This window comes from Oryx dammah, unplaced genomic scaffold, assembly GCF_014754425.2.
Source record: "Oryx dammah isolate SB20612 unplaced genomic scaffold, SCBI_Odam_1.1 HiC_scaffold_16, whole genome shotgun sequence".
In the NCBI taxonomy this organism is placed as follows: Eukaryota; Metazoa; Chordata; class Mammalia; order Artiodactyla; family Bovidae; genus Oryx; species Oryx dammah.
The window spans coordinates 46,600,048-46,624,247 of NW_024070200.1; the positions used below are offsets into that span (position 1 = coordinate 46,600,048).

At 47.3% G+C, this 24,200-nt stretch overlaps 1 protein-coding gene across 4 annotated transcripts in view; it reads right to left on the reverse strand.

Moving 5' to 3' along the window:
- The window catches only part of ZNF592 (zinc finger protein 592), a 49,981-nt gene that overhangs the window by 4,478 nt on the left and 21,303 nt on the right, over positions 1-24,200 (reverse strand). For all 4 annotated transcript variants that reach the window (XM_040257477.1, XM_040257478.1, XM_040257480.1 and 1 more), the window contains 7 exons: positions 17,651-19,913; positions 8,952-9,130; positions 2,517-2,693; positions 2,072-2,231; positions 1,690-1,977; positions 1,369-1,481; positions 650-785 (listed from right to left, as the gene is read on the reverse strand). In XM_040257477.1, the coding sequence (XP_040113411.1) occupies positions 650-785; positions 1,369-1,481; positions 1,690-1,977; positions 2,072-2,231; positions 2,517-2,693; positions 8,952-9,130; positions 17,651-19,913 (3,316 nt within the window). The remainder of the gene's footprint in view (positions 1-649; positions 786-1,368; positions 1,482-1,689; positions 1,978-2,071; positions 2,232-2,516; positions 2,694-8,951; positions 9,131-17,650; positions 19,914-24,200) is intronic.

Sequence of the window (24,200 nt, forward strand, 5' to 3'; positions counted from 1 at the left end):
GGGCCCTTCTCTGAATAGCCAGTAAAGAGCCCCCGCCAAAAGCCAGGCAGCTCTCTCGGTTTCCCAGACATGCCTACCCCTATGAGGAGCTGCCCTCACCATGGAGTTGGGGGAGCCCACTGGAAAGAGGGACACGAGGCTGCCCCAGAAGCTGACCAGAAATGGGTACAGGGCATGAAACATGGGTGAGGTCAGAGGGCCTGGGGCAGTGGGAGTCTGGGTCTGGCTCCTCTGAAACTGAGGGGTGGGGTGGGGATGGGGGTGTGACTCAGTGAAGCATCGCACCCTCTCCCAACAGGCAGGCCTACCCACCCCACCTCCTAGGACCGCAGATAGGCAGAGGCAGGAGGCACGTGGGAAGCAATCCAGTGTCCACAGGGCACAGGACACACCAAGGGAGGGCTTGCAGTGACAGGGAAATGCAACAAGAAAAGGCCACTGGCTTGCCTCGTGGATCTCTGCTCCTTTCTTTGTGTGCGGTCTCCAGGCAGGTCCCATGAGGCTAGAGGGTGACCAGCATGGAGGTTGCTGTCACTGCTGGCTGCTCCCCAGCCACAAGGACATGTGGGCTCCAGTAACCTGTCCAGCACCCCTCCAGCTCCAGCCTCACCGGACAAGCTGCTCCGGCGGGCAGGGGCCCTGCACTCACCTGAGGGGAATGTCCACCCGAAGGTCTGGCTTTGGACGTCTGGCTCAAATCAGGATTTCTGATACCGTGCATAAGGCTGATGTGGCTCTCCAGGAGGGAGGGCCGAGGAAAGCTGGGGCTATCCTCTGTGCAATACCTGCAGAAGCACAGCCAGAGCGGCCGTGTAAGATGGTTGGCCCCAGGGTCCAGGGGGCCGGGCAGGCAGGCTGAAGTGAAGCTGCCTCTGGCTCTAGGAGAGACAGTCTGGGGCAGGCAGGGTGGTCCTCGGGCTGGCAGGGTGGCACTGGGAAATCCAGCCAGTACAAGCCAGCCAAGGTGGAAGATGACAGGAAGTCAGAGTATCTGTACTGGCCCTAAGCTGTGACCTGACTCTCCTCTCTCTGGTGTCAGTGTCCAGAGACCCAAGTGCAGGCCCAGCGGTCAGCCTGACAGAGCAGCCTGTTCTGTCCGAAAGCTCGGAGAGATGGCGCTGAAGTCTCATGGCTGACAGAGCACCTGCTCACATCGCACCCACTCCTCTCCAACCTCAGGGCCCTCCACCACCATGGGGCAAGGCGGCCTGGGCTTAGGGAGTTTCTGACCTAGCCACAGCACTTCCCAGCAGAATCTTGCTTGTCTCTTGCCTCTGAGCCCTGATCTCATAGCTGAGAAAAGTCCCAGGGGTACCACGGCAGTCTGGATGAATTTCGGCCTCTTGGCTCCCACCTCCAGGGACTCACCCACAAGTGTAGACTTTCTTCACTGTGTCATGGTTGTTGCGGATGTGTTTGCGCAGGCTGTTGGGGGTGTGAAAGGACTGTTCACACTGCCGACATGGGTACCGCTTCAACGTCTATGGGGACAACAGGATGCAAGGCATCAGAACCCTAAGACAGTTCTGGGTGCATCTTCTCAGAGGAGGCAGATAGAAAGGAGGATGCCCCGAGAACTCAGGATCTGTGCCGCCCACCATGCCCATGGCACCAGGAACCACAGGGGGTCATGCTGTGGAGGGGGCTCTGACCTTGCAGGACAGACAGGCCTGCACGTGCCACACTTACCCGACCGTGGCTCTTTTTCATGTGGGACACGTAGCTCTCCCGATCTGGAACCCACTCCTGGCACTCCTGGCAGGTCCAGCCTGTGTTCCTCAGCCGGGGCCTGGCCTCAGCCCTGCGGTTGGCCTCAGGCCTGCCCCAGCGGCTGGAGGGCAGGGCACTGCCCCGAGCAGTCACACTGAGGGCTGGCAGCTCAGCAGGCACTCGAGGGCCAGGGCGGCTTGAAGACAAGTCTGCTGAGGACTGGAGACTGGACAGCTCGTCCACGTTGCGGGGCACGCCATGGGTGCTCTGGGGACAGAGGGAGCGATTACTGACTGGTTGGGGGCGGGCGACGCAGGGCCAGGCACCCCGTCTCCCCAGGCCCCTCCCCAAGGCGCCCCACCTTGACATGCTGCATCAGCTCCGGCTTCTGCAGGAACAGCAGCGGGCACTCGGGGCACTTGAAGACGCCCACCTGCGCCGTGCTGGCGTTCTGGTAGAAGTGCTGCTGGATGTGCCTCTTCTTGTTGAAGACCATTTCGCAGGAGCACTTATAAATGAGCCTGCCACGACAAGCCCCAGGGTGTGAGGTGACCAAGGCCCAGCCGGCAAAACCACAGGCCCCTCCACCTGACATGTGAGCTCTCCAAAGCAGACTCGGGTTGGGAAAAGCAATACTCTGAGCCAACGTGGACACTCCCCAGTCTCAGACATCTCCAAAGCACTCCCGGCTTCTAGCCACTCTCTACCACTAGCCCAGGCTTCCCAGTCCATCCAACACCTCCCGCAGGGCCCCAGGCCAATCTGCTCCACTCCCACAGGCCTGCAGGCCCTGCAGCCACACTCACTGGGAGGGTCTGTGGGGCTGGGTGGGATGCTGGGTGGCGCTGTGGTCCGCGGTGCTACTGGCAGTCTTGAAGGCCATGGGGCAGAACGCACATTTGTGGAAAACCTGGCAGTGCCGCTCCTGGATGTGGCTTTTCAGCAAGGCCAAGGTCAAATGGACAACCCCACAGTGGATGCACCTGGATGACAGAGGTGGGGCCGGGGGAACAGGTACGTCAGACCAAGAAGTGGTGCTAGAAGAGGAGGGACGGAGGACAGGAAGAGAGCCATCTAGGGACCCACCCCTCCCTTATGCATTTGGCTTTGGAAGTGTGCTTGCTGCCGCCAGGCACAATGCAGTTACCCAGGGCCTCCCAAGCCCAAGACCCTCCAGGTCGAGAAGGGGAAAGAAAGCCCTCCCCTCACAGGCCAGAGAATATTCTTCTGCAAGCCAAAAACTTGATTGAGCCTAACCAGAGGAGCTGGTGGGAGTGGAGAAAGGGGAGTATGGTTCAAAAATGACATTAATAGCACCCATTTAAGTGTGATCCAACTGCAGGAGTCCAGGGCGAGTTTAGAAGGAGACTGCAGAAAGCCTGGGCCTCCCCACACGCGCACAGAATAGGCAGGGATGTTCACTTAATAAAATGTACACCAAGGAGGTGCTACACTCGCCATGACAACCACATTGAAACAAACAGCCCTCAAAGCCCAAGAAGTGCTCTAGAGCAGCACTGCGGAACTTGCTGTGATGACGGAAGTGTTTCATGCGGCACTGTCCGTGTGACTATTTAAATTTCAATCAGTAAAATAAAACGGCCAGTTTCCCTGGCTATACTTCAAGCTCTCAGTAGGCACACGTGTCTGATACCGTTCTGGACTCTGCAGCTCGTCAGTGTTCTAAGTTCTCCTTGGTGGGACTATGGATAACATTTTTATTTCTCGTTTCCCCTAATGATTTGTACTTTCTGAGTTTTGTTTCGTGACTATATCATTTTTATAATGTAGGAATTGTCTTAAACCGTTTCTCTGAAATTTAGGTCATGTGGAACTCTTTTTTCAACTTCAAAATCTCTCTCTATAAATGCTGTGTTTCCTTTCTTCAACATCAGAAAATGACGTTCCTCTAAGCTAACCTGCATCTATTTGGGTTCCTAGCCTCTCTCATGTGTTCAGTCTTTCTTCTCGCCTGAAAACACAGACAGGTCTCCCTACATGAGAGAACACCCTCCCTGCTCCCAGCTCTTGAGGTAACTATTATTTTCCATTGGTTGCAATATTGCTTGCTCCTGTAACCTTGGCATCCCAGTAATCTAGAAGAGAGGGTGTCACTTTACTGAAAGAAAGGACATTTTTTCACTTAAGAATTCTTTGACTACAAATATTACATTCATTTCAATATATTAGCCCATTTTTGCAATCCACATGACTCATCACAGAATCCTGACCAATCCTTTTTGTTTTTCATCCTTTTGTGTGTGTTTAGGGCAGGGCAGGGAGATAGGGGGAGACAAAATCACCTTTTCACAAATGAGGAAAAGTGCACAGAACCCAAAGCCTGTTCGCAACTAAGGCCAACGAGCATTCATTACTAAATGTGTATGTGTTAGAGCTTCCATACAAACTACTTACACTCAATTATATTTTCTTTTCTCTCCTGCCAAACAAAATAGTGACCAGCTCCTAGCACACAGAAGCATATCTATACCACAAGTAATTTATGAGGGGAGAAAAAAATCCACACATTTCCAAATTCATTCAAAGTAGCCAAATACACCTGACATGTATAAAGAATCTAAGTGGTTTTATTTGCACAGTTTGACCAAACTCCTACAGGAGCAATATAAGTACAAGTGAAAATCCATTCTATTGCCCAGCAGACATTCTTTTTTTTTTTTAATTTTTTAATTTTTTTCCAGCAGACATTCTTGAAAGAAACCTCATGGAAAGTAAGAACATAAAGGGGGAAAAAAAACATGGCCAAATGGTCTCAGTGAAGGAATGAATCAAACAAGGTTTGCAAACTAATGAAAAGCTGTGTAGAAAAAGAAATCTAACCCCAAGACACAACTCTTTACCAACTGTTTTTTTTTTAAGAGAAAACAGACAATTATGGAACCATATGCTTTCATGCATTGGAGAAGGAAATGGCAACCCACTCCAGTGTTCTTGCCTGGAGAATCCCAGGGACGGGGGAGCCTGGTGGGCTGCCATCTATGGGGTCGCATAGAGTCGGACACGACTGAAGCGACTTAGCAGCAGCAGCAGCTGTCAAATATATAAAGCTTTAGAAAAGATAGGGCTTCCCTGGTGGCTCAGCTGGTAAGGAATCTGCCTGCAGTGCAAGAGACCTGGCTTCAATCCCTGGGTTGGGAAGATTACCTGGAGAAGAGAAAGCGTACATACTCCAGTATTCTGACCTGGAGAATTCCATGGACTCCACAGTCCATGGGGTTGCAAAGAGTTGGACATGACTGAGCTTAATCTTTAGAAAAGATAAAGAGCAGTAAAATATGTAGCTTTGTTAATAATCACAAATAATAAGTAAATAACATATTATTAAATAGTCTAAACTTGCTTCCTTATGACATCATCGGCACTCTCCAAATTATCAACAAAGAGCAGAATAATTTACAAAACCCTAAAAATATTACAGTGTTGGGACTTCCCTGGTGGCCCAGTGGGTAAGAATCTGTCTGCCAGTGTAGGTGACATGGGTTCCGTTTCTGGTCCGAGAAGATTCCACCTGCCACAGAGCAACTAAGCCCGTGCACAGCTACTGAAGCCCATGCACCTAGAGCCTGTGCTCTGCAACAAGAGAAGCCATCGAAAGGAGAGCAAGCCTATGCAAAGCAACAAAGATCCAGCACAGCCAAGAGATACAACTTTAAAATAAATAAAAATATCATTAATATAAAACTCTATAGTAGAGCTCATTGAAATGGAACACAGGTACTCTTAGCATTTACTAAAAATTATTAATATCCAGAGAATGGGAGAAAATACTTGCAAATCATATATCTGACAAGAGATCTGCAACCTGAATATATAAAGAACCCTTACAGTTCAACAACAAAAAGACAACACAATTTTTAAATGGGCAAAGGATCTGCATAGAGATTTCTCCAAAGAAAATATACAAATGGTCAATAAATTTATGAAGATACGCTTGACATCATTATCTGCCAGGGAAATGCAAATCAAAGCCATAATGAGATATCACTTTACACCCACAATAACTATAATCAAAAGTCAGTCCACCCCTGGTGGGAATATAAATGTGGTATAGCTACTTTGAAAGACAAATGTGGCAGTTCCTCAATTTGACTCAGCTATTTTACTCCCAGGTATATATCCAAAAGGACTGAAAACATTGTTACATAATAACTTGTACATAAATGTTCATCAGCAGCATTATTCATAAAACCCAAAACAGGAGTGAATAACTATTGTTTGTTATAGCATGGATGAATCTTGAAGTTATTATGCTAAGACTATATATTCTATGATCCCATCGAAATGAAACATCCAAAGGAGGCACATCTGTGAGACAGAAAGCTGTGGTCCGCTTGGTATGGAAGGACTACAAATATAGAGTTTCTTTCTTTATGGGCGACGAAAATACTCTAAAACTGATCATTGTGACTGACTGTAAAACTTTGTGAATATAGTAAAAACCACCGAATAGGACACCTTGAATGGGTGAATAGGATGGTACATGAAGTACATCTGAATAAAAGCTGTTACAAAAATGCACTAATAGCTGAAGATCTTAAGCACAACGACTACTATGTCAGTGTGCATCCTCTGTGTTCAACCACAGATCACTGAAAACATTAACGTCAGTATCTTTGGTAATCCTAGCGGCATCTTTTTGTCTGACCTCTCTTACAAAAAGGCTTGATAAACTATTTTTAAGACATTACATTGCTTTTTACTCTTACAGAAGGAGGTAAAATATTTAATTAAAGTACAAAAAAAATACTATTAATCCATCTGCATTACTGAAAACTTCTTGGATTCAAGATTTAAATACAGGGACTTTCTTGGTGGTACAGTGGTTAAGAATCTGCCTTCCAATGAAGAGGGACACGGGTTTGATCCCTGGGTGGGGAAGATCCCACATGCTATGGGGCAACTAAACCCACAATGCAGCCAAATAAATCAATATATTTTTTTAAAAATTCAAGTACAAAAATTAAAGTATTGATTGCTACTGGATTCAATTTGATCTTAAAATAAGCAGCATACACTTAAGTCAAAATTAGAAAGGTATTTTCAAGTGTTATGAATACTGCAAAACATAGCCGAGAATGCTGCCAAGCAATGCTCTTTGCAACATGGCGGCAAGGGCTCTGTATAACCCGATCTCTGGGTTGTTTTCTTCCATGTATGTTAGCATGTCCATTCTCCCTAACACATAAAAGAAATTAGTCTACATTTGAAAGTAGTTATCCCAAGAGACAAACCTGGAAGTGATCACTAACCACTCCCCATCCCTCACCCTGGCGTATAAGCCATCCTCAAGCCTAGCGCTTCTACTCTCTCTCCGGCTTCCCTTCTCTCTATCCTCACAGCCATGCCTTAGCTGGATCCCTCAGGGTCTCATCAGAATTGTCACACAGCCAGTCTCTAGTCTCTCACCTCTAATACACATATCAGCTTTCCAGAATATTTCTAAAACACAGATCTGGCTGGATCACTCCCCTGCTGCAAATCTTCCCATTGCTCCTCACCACCCCAAGGAAAACAGTCCAGATGCCTGCCAAAGAATACAAGGTTTTACGTGGCCTGGCCCCTACCAACCCCCTTGTCCCACTGCTCACCCTTCCTCCAGTTCATCATGGCCTACACCATGCTTATCTTTCCTAGGAGTTTTCTGTGTGTGCTGGCACCCTTGCTTTTGCTCTTGCCAGATAGGCTCGCCTCCTTCTTTCTACCTAAAAATCTCCTCCTATATTCTCTACAAAGCTTTCCTGACCATTCCTCAAATACAGGACTTAACCACTCTGAATCATAAGTACCTGCATGATGTTTGTAAGCCATCAGATTAAAGCCCCCTTGAGTGCAGATGAATTTTAACCATCTTTGTGTCTTGAGTGTTTGGCACAAGGCTAAAGACAACAGTAAGAACTCAAAAAAAGTTTATTAAATGAACTGTGCTCAGTTGCTTAGTCATGTCCAACTCTTTGCAACCCCATGGACTGCAGGCCGCCAGTCTCCCCTAGTGGTTTCCCAGGCAAGGGAAAATGGGTTTCCCCAGGCAAGAACACTGGAGTGGTTGCCATGCCCTTCTCCAGGGGATCCTCCTGACCCAGGGATTGAACCGGTGTCTCCTGTGTCACCTGCATTGGCAGGCATGTTCTTTACCACTGGGCCATCTGGGAAGCCCACTAAATGAACTAAGTCAAAATTTAATACCAAAGAGAAGAAAACCTTAATAAATTTGGGCAAAATTAAATTTCTGAAGCAAAAATGATCAAAAAACATAAAATGTAGAAACTCCCAAGCAAGTAAACAAGTAAAGGAGACCTGATTGGGTCAATGTAAAATTATAGATCAATGAGTTTTAGAAGGAGCATTCACCCTCATTTTGATCTTTTTTCTGAAAATGACTTCTTGCTTATATTTGTTTAACACCATAGAAATAGATCAGTTTAAAATAGTTTTCTCTTGGTTTTACCATGAAGCTGATCATTTTTTCCATTCTCAGGTCTTACTTCTCACAAACTGACAAAAACTAATCAACACAAAGATACAAGTCCTTTGACTTTGGCAGCTTGCCATTTGTTCAGAAATTGAGAATATTTGAAACTACCAAAAATTGCAAATTTATTATTGAAATAGTACTTTAAAATTAATATGCCAAGCATAACTTCTGAGCAAATTTATATACCTTTAAAAATCAAACTGACAAAGTGAACGTTAGGTATAGCCTAATCTCCCCAATACCTTCCTCTTTAAAGCTTTTCTCTTTTTTTCATCTTTTGGCCGCACTGGGCCACTCACAGCATCTTAGTTCCCCAACCAGGGATCAAACCTGCGTCCCCTGAAGTAGAAGCTTGGAGTCTTAACCACTGAATGGCCAGGGAGGTCCCAAAGCCCTTTTTTTTCCCCCCAATGTTTAACTTTTTAACTCCTTGTTCTTTTCCTTGCTCTTCTGGTTCCCTACAAAGTAAAAATGTCTGTCCACATACCAATCAACATTCTCGTCTTATTAAGCTGGAGCCCAGGGCTCATAAGACTAAAACTCAAAATTCCTCTTATAGTTTGGCTATGCCAAAATATGTGGCTTATGGAATCTCAGTTCCCCAGCCAGGGATTGAACCTGGGCCACAGCAATGGAAGTACCCAATCCTAACCACTAGACCACTAGGAAATTCCCAAAACTCCAGTCTGAAATGAGTTATGGTCCAGAAAAAGCAGCAGCCACTGGGCAAGCCCAGGACAACACCCACCTGTAGCCCACCTTGCGGGCATAGTGCAGGCAGTTCTCCTTTACGTGGGTCTGGAAGTAGGCAGAGCGGCAGAGGGCCCCACACTCCGGACAACAGTAGGGGGACTTGTGGGCGTGGATCCGCTGGTGGGCGCAGAAGCTACACTGGTTGGGCAGCAGCATCTGGCACACCTGGCAGGTCTAGGAAAGAACATGGAGAGAGCAGTTCAGGCGGGAGCCACAGGCCAGGAGCTCTCAACCAGGGCTGCCTGGCTTTCCTAGAACGCTGATCAGAAGGGCTACCACCCCCACCCGTTCTCTCTCCCAACTCTCCTAGGACACTGGTGACACCCCAGGCCTCATACAGTGATGGCACTGATGCCCACGCCAGCTTTGCCTCTCACCTTATTAATCAAATGCAGACCTGACCCTATTTCCCCCCAAATCAGTCCTACACGTCTGGCTGTGATCCTGCTCTCTCCTGGCTCAGCAGAGGACCAGCTTTTCCTTTCCGGAGGCCAGGGCACTTCTTGCATTCTAAAATCTTGCTACACTGCCAGGCCTACCAGGGCCTCTGCCCTGGCTCAGCTGGTTCCGACTCAACACCTTCGGTAAGCTGGCTCAGAGACTCCCAGAGCAGACATGAGCCCCGCTGGTTAACACTCAGAAGCCTCCATGCAGACCGATTTTCCATGTGCTCAGCCTGTCTGCCCACTCTGGGGTTGGGGGAGCGGTGCCTGGAGCCACAACTGCCCACATCCATCCACAGAGAAGCACAGAACAGGTAGTGGCTTCCCTGTTCTGAGACTCAGGAGAGAACCAGAGGCTGACAAGTCCTCCAGGCCGACTCACAGAAGCTCTCAAACAGGAAGAGTCCAGAAGCCCAGAGCGGGGAGCAAGAGACTGAGTGGGGACCTATGTCTGGAGAGGCCCCTCATAGTAACACAGGAGCCACTGACCTGGGCTCAGGAGTGTTCAGACTGATAAGCTGTTAGGGAGGCCAGGAAAAGATCTGTTTTAAGCAGTGATATCCAGAATGTAGGGTCCTTACAGCACAAACAATCCAGCTTTTTCAACAAAAGAAATGCCAAGGCGAAAAACAAAAAAAGATTGAGAGAAGAGGAATTTACAGATTAAAAGAGACTTAAAAAGAAATTTTCAACTACTGCAATAGATAGCCCTTATTTGGATCCTGATCCAAGCAAGCCAAGTGTAAAAAGAAATGAGGCAACTGGATATTTTAACCCTAACTTAATGATGACAATATTGAGACATCTGACACTTAATATTAAGATTCGATAATAAGGAATTATAATTGAGGTGTGATGATATTATATCTATGGGTTTTTTTTTTTTAAGGAAAAAACTTTATATTTTAGATATATATACTGCAATAGATACTATAATGCTAGGATTTGTTTAAAAATAATCCACCGAGGAAGAGGGGATAAGAACACAGATGAAACGAGACAGGCCACTGAGTTGGTAAAAAAAAAAAAATTATTCTCTGTGACTTTTACAGCACAGAATTTTGACTTATATACATCCTTAATATGATATAGTCTAAGGATATGAAGAACTAACTGCAAATACACCCTCAACTTTATGCGGTGTCCTAAGGTTAGAATTAATATTGGTCTTGACATTTTGAAATCTGTGCATATATATGTGTATATGTATGTATGTGTGTGTAGACAGTAGGAAAATTTTAGGAACCAAGATTTTCAGTATAAAATCAGTTACATAAAAAGTATAATCTTGGCCTCCCCTGGTGGCTTAATAGTAAAGAATCTGTCTGCCAGTGCAGGAGAGACAGGTTTGATCCCTGATCTGGGAAGATCCCACATGCCACAGAGCAACCAACTCTATGCAGCGTAACTACTGAGCCTGTGCTCTAGAGCCTGGGAACCACAACCGCTGCAGCCCCCAGCCTCTGCCCCACAGCAAGAGAAGCCACTGCAGTGAGAAACCCCCACTCACCGCAACCAGAGAAAAGCCCGTGCCGCAACAAAGACCCACCACAGCCAAAACTAAGAAGATTAAAAAAATGTTTTAAGTATAATCTTACATTTCAGTACCAGTGTAAACTCAAGATCTCTCTTTCCTTATTTTAAAACTTTGTATTTCTTAGCTCTGGCCACTGAAAAGGCCTAGAAAAATATTCAGCAGAATAAGCATATCTGGTGCCCAGAATGTAGCCTCTAAATATCATTTCTCACTTAAAAAAAAAAAACAACCATCATGACCTCTTAAAAAATTGACTAATTCTAGGTTTAGCACAAGAAATGCACCCAAATCTTGCTGGGGCTCAAAGCAGGGAAGTGTCTCAAGGTTTAATGAGTGCAAGTGAAAGGCACACAGGAGCATGGGAGCCAGCCTGCCAGGACCCCCACTGACCAAAATGAGGCAATTGAGCATCGAGAAGAGTGAGTCACAGATCAAAGATATAGAGCAGACTGACAAAAAACAAAAGGACACACATGCACCACACAGAAGAAACCCATCAAACCGCAAAAGGAAAAACAAAAGAAAGGAACAAACAAGAAACAACACCAACTGGAAAACAAAGGTCTAAAGTGGTAATACATATACTTTATGGTGTATAGTGGTAATACATATCAATTAATAATTGCCTTAAATGTCAATGGACTAAATGCTCCAATCAAAATATGTGAGAGTGGATTAAAAACAAAACAAGAGCCTACAACATGCTGTCTACAAGAGACCCACTTCAGAGGGAAGGGCACACCAAGATCGAAAGCAGGGGAATGGAAAAAACGCATTTCATGCAAACAGAAATGACAAGAAAGTGGAGGAAGCAATACTCAGACAAAAATCCCTTCCAAAATCACATCAAAAACAAAACAAAACTTAGGACTAAACCGGACCAAGATGGTGAAGGAGACTTACATGCTGAGAACTATAAACATTGATAAAGGAAAGTGAAGATGACTCAAAGAAACGGAAAGACATGCCATGCTCTTGGATTGGAAGAATTAATATTGTTAAAATGGTCATACTACCCAAAGCAAGCTACAGATTTGATGCAATCCTTATCAGGACATTTTTCACACAACTGAAGCAAAAAATCCTAAAATTTATACGGCACCATAAAAGAATTGCCAAAGCAACCCTGAGGAAAAGGAACAAAGCAGGCGGTTTAACCCTCCAGACTTTAGACAATACTACTGCTGCTGCTAAGTCGCTTCAGTCGTATCCGACTCTGTGCGACCCCACAGACAACAGCCCCCCAGGCTCCGCCGTCCCTGGGATTCTCCAGGCAAGAACACTGGAGTGGGTTGCCATTTCCTTCTCCAATGCATGAAAGTGAAAAGTGAAAGCAAAGTCGCTCAGTCGTGTCCGACTCCCAGCGACCCCATGGACTGCAGCCCACCAGGCTCCTCTGTCCATGGGATTTTCCAGGCAAGAGTACTGGAGTGGGGTGCCACTGCCTTCTCCGAGACAATACTACTAAGCTAGAGCAATCACAACAGTGTGGCACTGGTGGAGAAACAGACACATGGATCAAGGAAACAGAACAGAGAGCCTGGAAATAAATCCACACATCTACAGTCAATTAATCTTTGACAAATGAGGCAAGACTATACAATGGAGAAAAGACAGTCTCTTCGGCAAGAGCAGTGCTGGTAAAGTTGTCCAGGTGCGTGTAAATCAATGAAGTTAGGACACATCCTCACACTACCACAAAAATAAACTCAAAATGGCTTAAAGTCTTAAATATGAGACAATAACTCCTAGAAGAGAACACAGGCAAAACATTATCTGACTTAAATTATAGCAATGTTTTAAGTCACTCTTCTATGGCAATAGAAATAAAAGCAAAAATAAACAAATGGGACCTAATCAAACTCACAAGCTTTCGCACAGCAATAGAAACCATAAACAAAACGAAGACAACTTATGGACTGGGAGAAAATATTTGCAAACAGTGCAACTAACAAGGGCTTAATTTTTAAGATATATAAACAGCTCATACAACTCAATAACAACAACAAACCCAATCAAAAAACAGGCAGAAGATCTAAATAGACATTTCTCCAAAGAAGACATACAGGTGTCCAACAGGCACAAGATGCTCAACAACACTAATAATTAGAAAAATGCAAATCGTAACTACAAGGTACCATCATACACCAGCCAGAATGGCCATCATTAAAAAGTCTACAAATAACAAATGTTGGAGAAGATGTGGAAAAAAAGGCACTCTCCTATACTGTTGGTGGGAATGTAAATTGGTGCAGCCACTATGAAAAACAGTATGGAGGTTCCTCAAAATGTTAAAAATACAGTTACCATTTGATCCAGCAATTAACACTCCTGGGCATATATCAGCAAAAAACTTATCATTAAAAAAGATACATGCACCCCAATGTTCATAGCAGCACTATTTACAATAGCAAACACATAGAAGCAACCTAAATGTCCCCAGACAGATGAATGGGGTAAAGAAGATGTGGTATGTATGTGTGTACACAGACGCACACACACAGAAATAGTACTCAGCCACAGAAAATGAAACAATGCCATTTGCAGCAATATGGACGGGCCTAGAGATTATCATACTAAATGAAGCAAGTCAGAAAGAGACAGATAGCATATTGTATCACTTATATGTGGAATCTAGAATATGATACAACTGAACTTCATTTACGAAACAGACTCACAGACACAGAGAATAGGTCTGTGGTTGCCAAAGGGGAGAGGGGTGAAGGAGGGATGTATTGGGAGCTTGAGATTAGCAGATACAAACGATTATATTCAGAGAAAGGATAAACAACAAGGTCCTACTGTATACCACAGGGAATTATATTCAATATCCTGTAATAAACCATAATGGAAAAGAAAAAAGAAAATGATTGAATATATAAGTATATAAATAAATATAAAAATAAATATACAGAAACCAGTGAGCTTATTATAACGCTAACACTAAACAATAGAGGAGGTCACCTCATACTGATTAGGGTGGCTATGATAAAAAAAACAACAACAACAGATGCACTATCGGTGGGAATGTAAAACAGTACAGTCTTTGTAGGAAAAAACAGTATGGGGGTTTCCTGAAAACTTTTAAACAGAATTACCATGTGATCCAGCAATTCTACATCTGGATATATACTCAAAGGAACTGATATGGCACAGCACAGGGAATATAGACAATATTTTACAGTAACTATAGATGGAGTATAACCTTTTTGTACACCAACTATAATTCAATAAAATGAAATATTTGATCACACAAAAAAAGAACTGAAAAGATATTTGGATACCATGTTTGGTCTTCCCAGGTGCACTAGTGGTAAAGAACCCGCCTGCCAATGCAGGAGACCTGAAAGATGCAGGTTCAGTCCCTGGGTCGGGAAGATCCCCTGGAGGAGGGCACGGCAGCCCACTCCAGTACTCTTGCCTAGAGAACCCCACGGACAGAGGAGCCTGGCGGGCTACAGTCCCTAGCGTCGTAAAGAGTCGGACACAACTGAATCCACTTAGCACACATGCACATAACATGTTCACAGCATCATTCATAATACAACTAGAGGCAACACAGTGCCCATTAATGAATGAGTGGATAAACAAAAGGTGGTCTATACAACAACAGAATGTTATTCAGTCTCAAAAAATAAAGGAAATTTGTCAAACGCTGCAACATGTGTGAATCTTAAAGATATACTGAATGAAATGAGTCCTTCAGAAAAAGACAAACACTGTATGATTCCATTTTCTAGAAATTTGATTATTGTAGTCAAATTCATAGAAACAGAAGGTAGCATGGTGGTCACCATGGGGAAGGAGTGGGGAGAATAGGGACTTGTATTTAATGGGTTTAGAGTTTCAGTTTTGCAAGAGGAAGAGTTCTGGAAACTGACTGCACAACAATGTGAACCTTCTTACCTCCACTGAACTGTACACTTAAAACTTTATGCTAATGTGTATTTCATCACGGCTTTTAAAACTATGAGAGGAGGGGCTCTTAAAACACCATTTAGGATTGCTGGGCCATGCATTCACTACTGCGAAAACTACTAACTGAGGGAAACAAATTTATCCAGTTTTCCAGCATAAACTACATTTCAGGGTAACCTAAAAGCCCTCAAAGGAAGAGGGGAAGATATTTTACACAGAATTCCAGCTGATAAATGAGAATAATAAAATTTACCACACCCTCGCACAACTCCTAATAAAATCACTGACTCAAGCAGCAATTATTAATCGTAAAAAGATAGGGAAATTTCTAAGAAAAGGATCAGAACATTACTAGCCCAAACTCACTGATGAAGTTCAGCATCATTAGAACTGAGACAATCAAGAACTCTGGGCCTCCCTGAAGTAACGAACTATGAAGAACACAGTACTCCCACTCCTCAAGACTGAATCTAAATCTAATCAAGTCGTCACTGCTAACTTCTAGTCTATAGATAAAATATTGGGTATAGAACAACAAATTTTATTGTCTGGGGAAGCAATCAGCCGAACTCAAAATTATCCTGAAAAAGCCTCAAGAAGCAATCAAACCCAGAACAGTCCTGGAAAATTCTTAGGACACATGACCCAGTTTCTTCAATTAAGTGATGATGTGAAAGATCACTGGATGATTTTTGGGTGGAGCAGGAAGAGGTACTGCTCTAGATTGAGAAATATTTAAAGCTGGGACAAATACAACACGTGGTCCACATCTGGCTCGTGATTCACAATAAGCTCAGCTATAAAAAGACAATTTTGACCCAAAGGGAAAACTTGAATACAGACTTGTATTAAGACAATATTAAGGAATTGTTACTAATTTGGTTAGCTGTGATAATAACATTATAGTTAAACAAAAGCTTAAAAATAAGAACCTGTTTGACACCTGCCCAACAAAGTGGCCTGGAATGTAAGGGAGGACCCCTCCAGCCACTGCAGAGGAAGGGGTTCAGACTCCAGGGAAGAAGTCAAAGGCCCCGAGCACGTTGCCCTGCAGTCCCTCCCCTAGAGTGGAGCCCAGCCTGGGGCTCGGGGACCCCTCTTACGCAGCTCCCACTGGAAGGGAATGACACAGAGAAGATGCAGGACGAGAAGGGTGCCAGCCTGGGCTCCTACGCCTGGACTTCAGCCTGCTCAGATTTCAAAGGGAAGGTGAATAACAGTGTGGGGGGAAAGCAACCACGGGCCCAGGCATCAGACCTCCACTGGCAAAGGTTCTGACCACAGGACCCAGAAGACCCACTCCTGTCCAAGGCAACCATGCTGGGTCAGCCCCAGAGGAGATGGCCTGGGGGGTCCACACTCCACCTGACTCATCAGGAAGAAACACAAACCGAACTGAGAAGGCGAAGATGAGCGGCAACAGACTTGTGGCACCCTGCGAGCCCCTCCTGGGGGCTGCCCACTGAACTCCACCTCTGGCCTCTAGCCCTGGACCCCCAAGGCTGGACCTCCTCATTCCTAACCACTCCCTGTTCCTCCGGCCACTCTACTCTTTCCATACCTGTCCCTCTCCTTCCTCCAAACTCACCCTTGCAGAGCCAACTCAAATGTCATGTCCACAGCACAGGCACCTTCCCTACGCCTGGAACCACGATGAGTCAGTCCCTCGAAGGAACTCTACACAACTGTTCACAAGCGTGTTTTAGCCCCAGTCTTAGCCTGCTCCACACTCCAGCAGTCTGGGTGGGGAGCCCTGCCCTTGCTGAGCCATCTTGAGCTCCTGAAGGAGCTGTGGTCTTCCTCCTACTGGCATCCCTGCTCTCAACACAGAGCCTCCGTGCACACAGGGGCCACTCAGAAGACAAATGCAGAGCTCATCAAGACACCAACAGGTGCATGGGCCACTGTGGCCCTGGCTTGAGGAGGCCTGGGGAGCGGGTGGGCATGGCTAAGCCACGAAGAAAGCCACCTGAAGAAGGAAGATGAGAGCCGTCAGGAGGCCTGCTTCTGCAGACGACCTTGCTGACGTGGACACCACTGACACACAGAGTGCCAAAGGGTGCTTTCAGCATGGAGTGCCTTAAGACACACACACACGCTCATCAGGATCTCATCACGTGCACACACACATCAAGCATAAGCACACACACTCATCAGGATCTCATCAAGCATAACCAGGAATCCGACCGAGAGATAAGGATGGAGAGAGAGGAGGAGGCCCCGAAGCCTTTGCCTGGGGCCTACTCAAGCAGGCCTCCTCCTCCTTCCTTCTACAGTCTACTCCCCTTTCTTCAACATCCATCCTCCTACTGGCCCTGCTGCGGCTTCCCCAGAGGGATTCTGCAGAAAGCAGCTATGTCCACTGTGGGCACAACAACCTGGTGAAGATACGGTTCTCAGACACACAGCCTGAGGCACGGGCAGTGACACACCCGCCCCTGCCCCTGCGTTCTCTGGGCACGTGCAAGGACTACACTGACAGCGGGCAGAGAGCGGGGGCATCCAGCAGAGACCCAGCCCTGGCCGGGCAGCAGGACCTCAGCCACTGGGGCGGGAGTGGAGCGTCCACACATACACACCGTAGACCATCGGGGCCTCCCCTCAGCTGCGGGCAGGACGCTTCCTCAGGAAATCCCAAGCACTACACATCCAGGTCAGGGGCTAGCCAGCAAGGCAGGTTCCTCTCCCAGGGCTCTTCCAATGCCCCCACCGCCCTAGACCAGTGAGCCCAGGTATGGGACTGTGTGAACCCGGGGCCTGACAACCGCCCCAGAGGCGGGGGATGGTCCTGCTCACCAGCCCCTCGGTCTCCTCAGTCGTCCTCTGGAAGTGTGCAGCCATCGCCATGTAGTCTCGCATCTGCTTGTGACATTCCAGGCACTTGATACTGTGCCGGATGAGCCTCACGGGGTCTGGGTAGAGCGGCAAGGCGGGGAGTGGGGTGCTGGCGTTGCTGGAAGCCTGGCCGGGCTGGGAGGGGGAGGGGGGCGCCGCGGTGGCTGGCGCCGTGGAGTTCACAGGAGTGGACACGAACATCTGGTCCGCAGAGATGGGCTTCACAAGCAGCTGGGAGCACTGCATGACAAGCCCCTTGCTCTTGTGGTCGCGGGCGTGCCGGAGCAGGCTGCACTTGTTGAAAAAGAGCAGCGTCTGGGAGCACAGCGTGCACAGCACCTCAATGTGGACGCTCCGCCGGCCGTAGTGCTGGCTCAGGCTCTTCTCTAAGGCGAACGCGTCCCCACACTCCAGGCAGCAGTAGCCACTGGCCGGCACGTGGATCCTGCTGTCCGCGGGTGGGCTGAGGTTGGGCGCATAGAGGGGCACGGGGTTGGAGCTGTGGAGGACCTTGTTGAAGACCTCCACGACCAGCGGGGCGGCCTTCTTCACCTGGTGAACCAGGGGCACTGACATCTGCGTGGGCTGAGGCTGACTCCGCCTCTGTGCGGAGGACTTGGCAGTCACTGATGCGGCCACACTGTGGGGGACCAGGTTCAGGTTGGCCAGGTGCACGGCCTTGGGCAGGAGGTTGGCAGGGGCAGGGGTGGAGGCTGGCGGCGCCGGGCTCTGCTGCGGCTTTCTGCCCGCCTGCGCGCCCGAGGCGGCCCCCTTTGGGCCCCGGGCCCCGGAGCTGAAGCAGGAAGGCGAAGGCTCGCTGGCTTTCGCTGTGCACTCCTCCCCTTTCCGGTCACTCTGGGGGCTCCCAGGCTGTGCGCCCACCTCAGCAAAGTGCTCCACCCCGGACAGGGTGGTGGCCTCGTCCTCCGGTGCCTCGCTCGGGGCCTCGGCGGTGGCGCTTCCTAACGGCGAGCCAGTGGGGGACTTACTGGGGTCGTCGGGGTCTGGCAGGATCCTCGTGACAGTCCGCTTGATTTCTCCTGAAGACGTCTTGATGGTTTTGATCCTGACTTTGGGGATTGCTGGTGGGGAGCTGGCAGCCACGGAGGGGGAGCCCTTACTGCTGCTGTCACTGCAGATGCTCCGAGGGCTGTCAGAGGGCTTGATGCTCTTTCGGGTGGTCTCCAGGGGGCTCCGGGGACTCTTTGGTGACTTGGGCATCTTGGGGCTGCCTTTGGAGCCCTCCTTCGCGGGCCCTGAGGGATCCTTCGTGTGGCTGGGCTGATCCTCCTTGGCGACACTGGCCACTCGTTTAGCCTGCAGGGCCACCAAGGCCGCAACACAGGAGGACAGCTTGGAATGAGCTGGCTTGAGGCGCTGCCTGGGGGGGACCGCCGAGCCGGTGCCGAGCTCTGAGGCCAGCCCCTTGGGCTCTCCAATACTGTTGCCAGGATGGCTACTGAAGTCCAGGGCGTCCCCGAAGAATCGACTGGCATCCAGTTCCTTGTGCACCTCCAATGCTTTCTGCCCGCCTCGCTCGTGCTCCTGAGGACTGCCAAGGGGCAGGGGCTCAGGCTTGGGTTCTTTCTTACAAAAGTGATCAAACATATGCAGCTCTGGGACCGGAAACTTCGTGAGAGCCTCCAGGACAGGGCCCCCCACAGACCCACACCCAGGAGGGGGCGGGAAGTAACTGTCAGAGTGCTTGGGCTTCATCCCAAACCCATTGTCTTTGATGGCGTCCTCGGGCTCTGGGCTGGAGATCGGACTGAACTGGTTAAAAGTTGGTAATGGCTCTGACTTGGAGGCCTCCAGCTTGCCAGGGAAACCCCTGGTACTGTCTCCATTCATGAATGTGGAGTCAAACTTCCCACAGTTGTGGCCTAGACTGTGGGGGTCTGCAGGCAGGTCAGAGCCCCGGAACCCATTGTGCAGGAGGCTGGGGGCGATGTGGTCTTTCTCTGCCTCAAATGACTCCTGGCGGCTGGTGTTCTTGACGATGACACTCACAGCCGGCACATCCGAAGCTGAGCCTGAGTGAGACAAGGACACGTTCTCATCCACACACAAGCCTGGGGGTTTGAGGGGGCTTTCATTCTCCTCACTGGGGGTCTGGATGGCCTCCTTGGCGTCAAGGCTGGTGGGGTCTGGGATGTCAAAGGCAGCCAGAAGGTCGTCAAAGTCTGGAGTCTTCATATCCCCCATGGCTGGATGCAGGCAAGGGCTAGAACAGAAACAGAACAGAATTAGTGATGGCCGGCTCCCACCAAGGCTCGATCCAGCATCATCTTCATTGCATAACCCACTCACTAACACACATGCAGCCAACATGCCCACACACAAACCTCCACACTGTGGGAAGCCACACCCCCAAGTTCTACCTCAATAGGTTTCCAAAATGCTGGGAATGCTTGGGGGAGGAGTGGAGAGAAAAGTTAGTACATTGTGACATGCCGGCCTGGTGGGCTCTAAGTATCAAACAGGGAAATTCCTGGCTGGCTACATAATCGAAGAGTGGGTGCATTCACATGATACTCCCTCAATTTCTCAGGGAATATCATCACTCCACAGTCATAAGCACGAGCAAAAAACTACTCAGTCCTTAAAAAAAAAAAGCCTGACTCAGCACCAGTACCTCCATTCTTTAGAAAACTTCTGGTTCATATATGAGACTTGGCTATAGAAAGTGAAGTTGCTCAGTCATGTCCAACTCTTTGCAACCCCACGGACAGTAGCCTACCAGGCTCTGCCATCTATGGGATTTTCCAGACAAGAATACTGGAGTGGGCTGCCATTTTCTTCTCCAGGGGATCTTCCCAACCCAGGGATCGAACCTGGGTCTCCTGCATTGCAGACAGACCCTTTACCGTCTGAGCCACCAGGGAAACCCAGACTTGGCTATAATTTCTGCTAATTTACTCTTAGTAATTGATCATTAACTTTGTATAACTTGGTTTTTTGCTGCATGAATTCAATCAAATTCAAAATGATTTACTATTGCCAGGATTTAAGCTATCTCATAAATAAACTCTAGCCTATTATATCATCCCCAAGTTGTTTTTTGTTTTTTTCCTCTAGTCAGTGTCTGCTTGACTCCTTAATCTTCACCCCAAATTCATTACTGGTTGGTGAGTGGATCATTAAACCTGAGGGACTGGGTGACTCTCAAAGAAGCACACAGTTATCAAGCTGACCAGGGAACAGTTTTAAAGCCCTCAATTTTACTTTAATACACAAAGAAAAGAAAATCTACCTGATTTCTTCATGCTTTGGAGAAACAAAGCTACAAAACTATCACAAAGGAGGAAACCTGAGGCCTTCCATTAAGAAATTATTAAGGCACTCACATTTAGTTGAGATGTGGGGCTGTCTGGTTCAAACCTGTTGAGAAGAGGAAGAGAAACCCCACTATCTCCCTGGTTCAGCCCATAAATCCTGCATCTGCTGTAGCATTCCAGAGCCTGACATGCTTAAGTGTCTCTTACACCACGCTGGTACTGAAAGCCTTTGTGAATGCAGACCAACACAGCTCTTTTGTAAAGCAGAACAGTGGCTGTACAGAACCAGATAAGGGGTGAATCCCTGGGCCCAGGAACCCCAATGCCAGAAATTTGTTCTAAGAACAAAAATTCACCCACAAGTTATATGCAAAAGTGTATGGTATTATTAAAACAACACCAAAAGGAAACACACGCAGACACACAAAGAAATCTAAATGTCCATGGACAGGAATGGTTAATAGACTATTATGTAGTCGTTAAAAACTCTAATTATGAAACCTAGGTAGCAACATGGAAAATCACTTACAGTGTTAAGTTTAAGAAAAGATAAATACAAAACCTTTGTCAAACTATAACAATGTAAAACTGAGCATGCATTTGGGCCAAGATTGAAAGAAAAAAGTGATTTGTGCAGGGTGGTGGGATTACTGGTGGGTTATTTTTTCACAACTTGTGTGTGTGTTAGTAGACTCCTTTTATAATTAAAAAAAGGGAAAACATAGGGGAAAAAAGGAAACAGAATCACAGGGGACCAGTCAGCATAGGTATATCTATTGCCGCCCCATGGGATCAACAGGCTTGCAGGCTTGGTTTGTTTCTTGTCCCACCCTACCAAGCCCCAACAAAACACACCTGCCTTCTTAAAGAGTTCTCACAGAACATGAAATTCCCCCACGATTGGGAAGATGTCTAATTATGGTAGACACTAACAAAGTGAAACCCCAGTTATCTTAACAGAATATGAGCTGGCAGAATCACTGAAGAGATGTAAAAGTTTCTGGATAACAAGTGATTGTCTCGTGGGACAGAAGTGTTGAAGCCCATAAGTGAGGGGAAGACACTGGGTGTGGTGGGAGCACCAGCTCCCGGGACCAAGTGAGCTACCACGCAGGCCAGTCCCAAATGTAGGGAGACACCTGTGTGGCATCCGCTTTACCTTCAATTCCCTGGGGCTCCTCTTCTGTCTAGGAAAGCATGGTTGCGGGAGCAGGGCTGAACAGACTGGTCTTTTAAGGGGCTGGGGAAGCATGTGGGGAGCAGGGCTGAACAGACTGGTCTTTTAAGGGGCTGGGGAAGCATGTGGGAGAGGAGTGGCGGCAATTGGCGGGTGCTTCAAGGGTCAGAGAGGAGCCCACCGCCTTTACCTCTGAGCCACAGAGATCCTACGTGGAGGTCCTGTTCTCTACACAGAGAAACCGCAGGAGTGGGCTGAGAATGGCCAGAGGTCAAAGCAAAAGCTATCTTTTGCTAGGAAAACCAGAGCTCATAAATGGTATGGCGGGTCTCTATTTAAAACAAACCAAAAAAATTTAATATAGCTTTTATGAAAAAGGGGAGAGGAATAGTCTAAAATGTTAAAAATATCTCAACAGATGAAATTTTCTTTCCTTTTTATCTACATTTTAAAATTATTTATTCAAACTATTTCAAATTTTATTACTAAGTAATTGTACTACATTATATTTTTAACATTATGAAAAGAAGAAGAAATTAGGCAGGCCAAAAAATTTAAGGAATTTCTTACAGAGGTCTCCAAAAATCATTACTATAAAACTGTTAAAGTATATCTAGCATGACTCAGCAAGGGACTGCCAGCTAGAAAATTGGTGAAGTAACTTAATTAAGATTAAAGGTGTAGTCAAAATAATAAGCTTTAGCACACACCAATGTCTGCAAACTGTTGCAAGCAGCCAAAGTTGGAAAGTGAAGTGAAGTCGCTCAGTCATGTCTGACTTGTTTGTGACCCCATGGACTCTAGCCTACCAGGCGCCTTCCTCCATGGGATTCTCCAGGCAAGAGTACTGGAGTAGGTTGCCATTTCCTTCTCCAGGGAATCTTCCCAACCCAGGGATCGAACCCCGGTCTCCTGTACTGCAGACAGACGCTTTACCGTCTGAGGCACCAGGGAAGCCAAAGTTGGAAAGAGCAGACCACAAAAGGCTGCCTGCCTGCCTGCCTTGCCTTACCTGGGGGCAGGCCTCAGGACCCAGGGTGATGGCCCCTGCCCCAGGGCCACAAATACCAGCCTAGGACCCATGGCCCACCCTGCAGAACATTCAGTAGGGCTCACCCTAAAGCATCTGAACAAGCCAGATGCAGACCTGGTGAGCTAACCCAGTGATCTAGAGCGGCCAATCAGCAGGCAAGGTAGGTTCCCCGGGGCTCTGGGGCCCAGGCTGAGAGCCACTCTCCCTTCAAGGTGAGATGGTGGAAATGTGCTATGATGCATACAAGTCCCTTGAGGGTGAAGAACAACTTCAGAGCTAGCAGACTGACACTGTATCCTTTCAGGATAACTTTCTATTCAGGAAATATCTGGAAACTAAAAAAATTAACAAATAAAGTGAATATAAATTCCCAGCTTTTATTATAGGGTCTACCTGCTGCCCAGGACATTCTGCCAAACTGTTAAGTAAACATCAACTAGATGAGAGGGAGAGAACACCTTGATTTTGAAAGGGCCCTCATCAGGCCTGATTAACCTAGTAGAATTCTTTGAAAGGATAAAAGCAATATAATTATGGCAGAACTAGTAGGCAGAATTTCTATGCCAAAATTCCACCAGAAAAACCAACAAACTGAATTCCACATTGCTGTGTGTATGTCTGTCTTTATCTGATTGTTGTTTATGAGAAATCATGAACAACGGCATTTTTTTTAAAAAACCACTGATCAGTTCTGGACTGGAACTTGATGCTTTCATAAACTGCCTAGAATGGTAGTTTCCAACCATAGGGCACCCAACTTCATATCCACAAATGTGCTTCCAGTGACCAGCCGTTAGAAACACCACTACTGGGACTTCCCTGGTGGTGCAGTAGATAAGAATCAGGCTTGATCCCTGGTCCAGAAGAGTCCACAAGCCGCAGGGGAAATAAGCCTGTACACCACCACTGCTGAGCCTGAGCTCCAGGGTCCAGAAGCCACAACCACTGAGCCCATGTGCATCAACTACAGAAGGCCATGCACCTACAGCCTGTGCTCTGGAACAAGAGAGGCCACTGCAACTC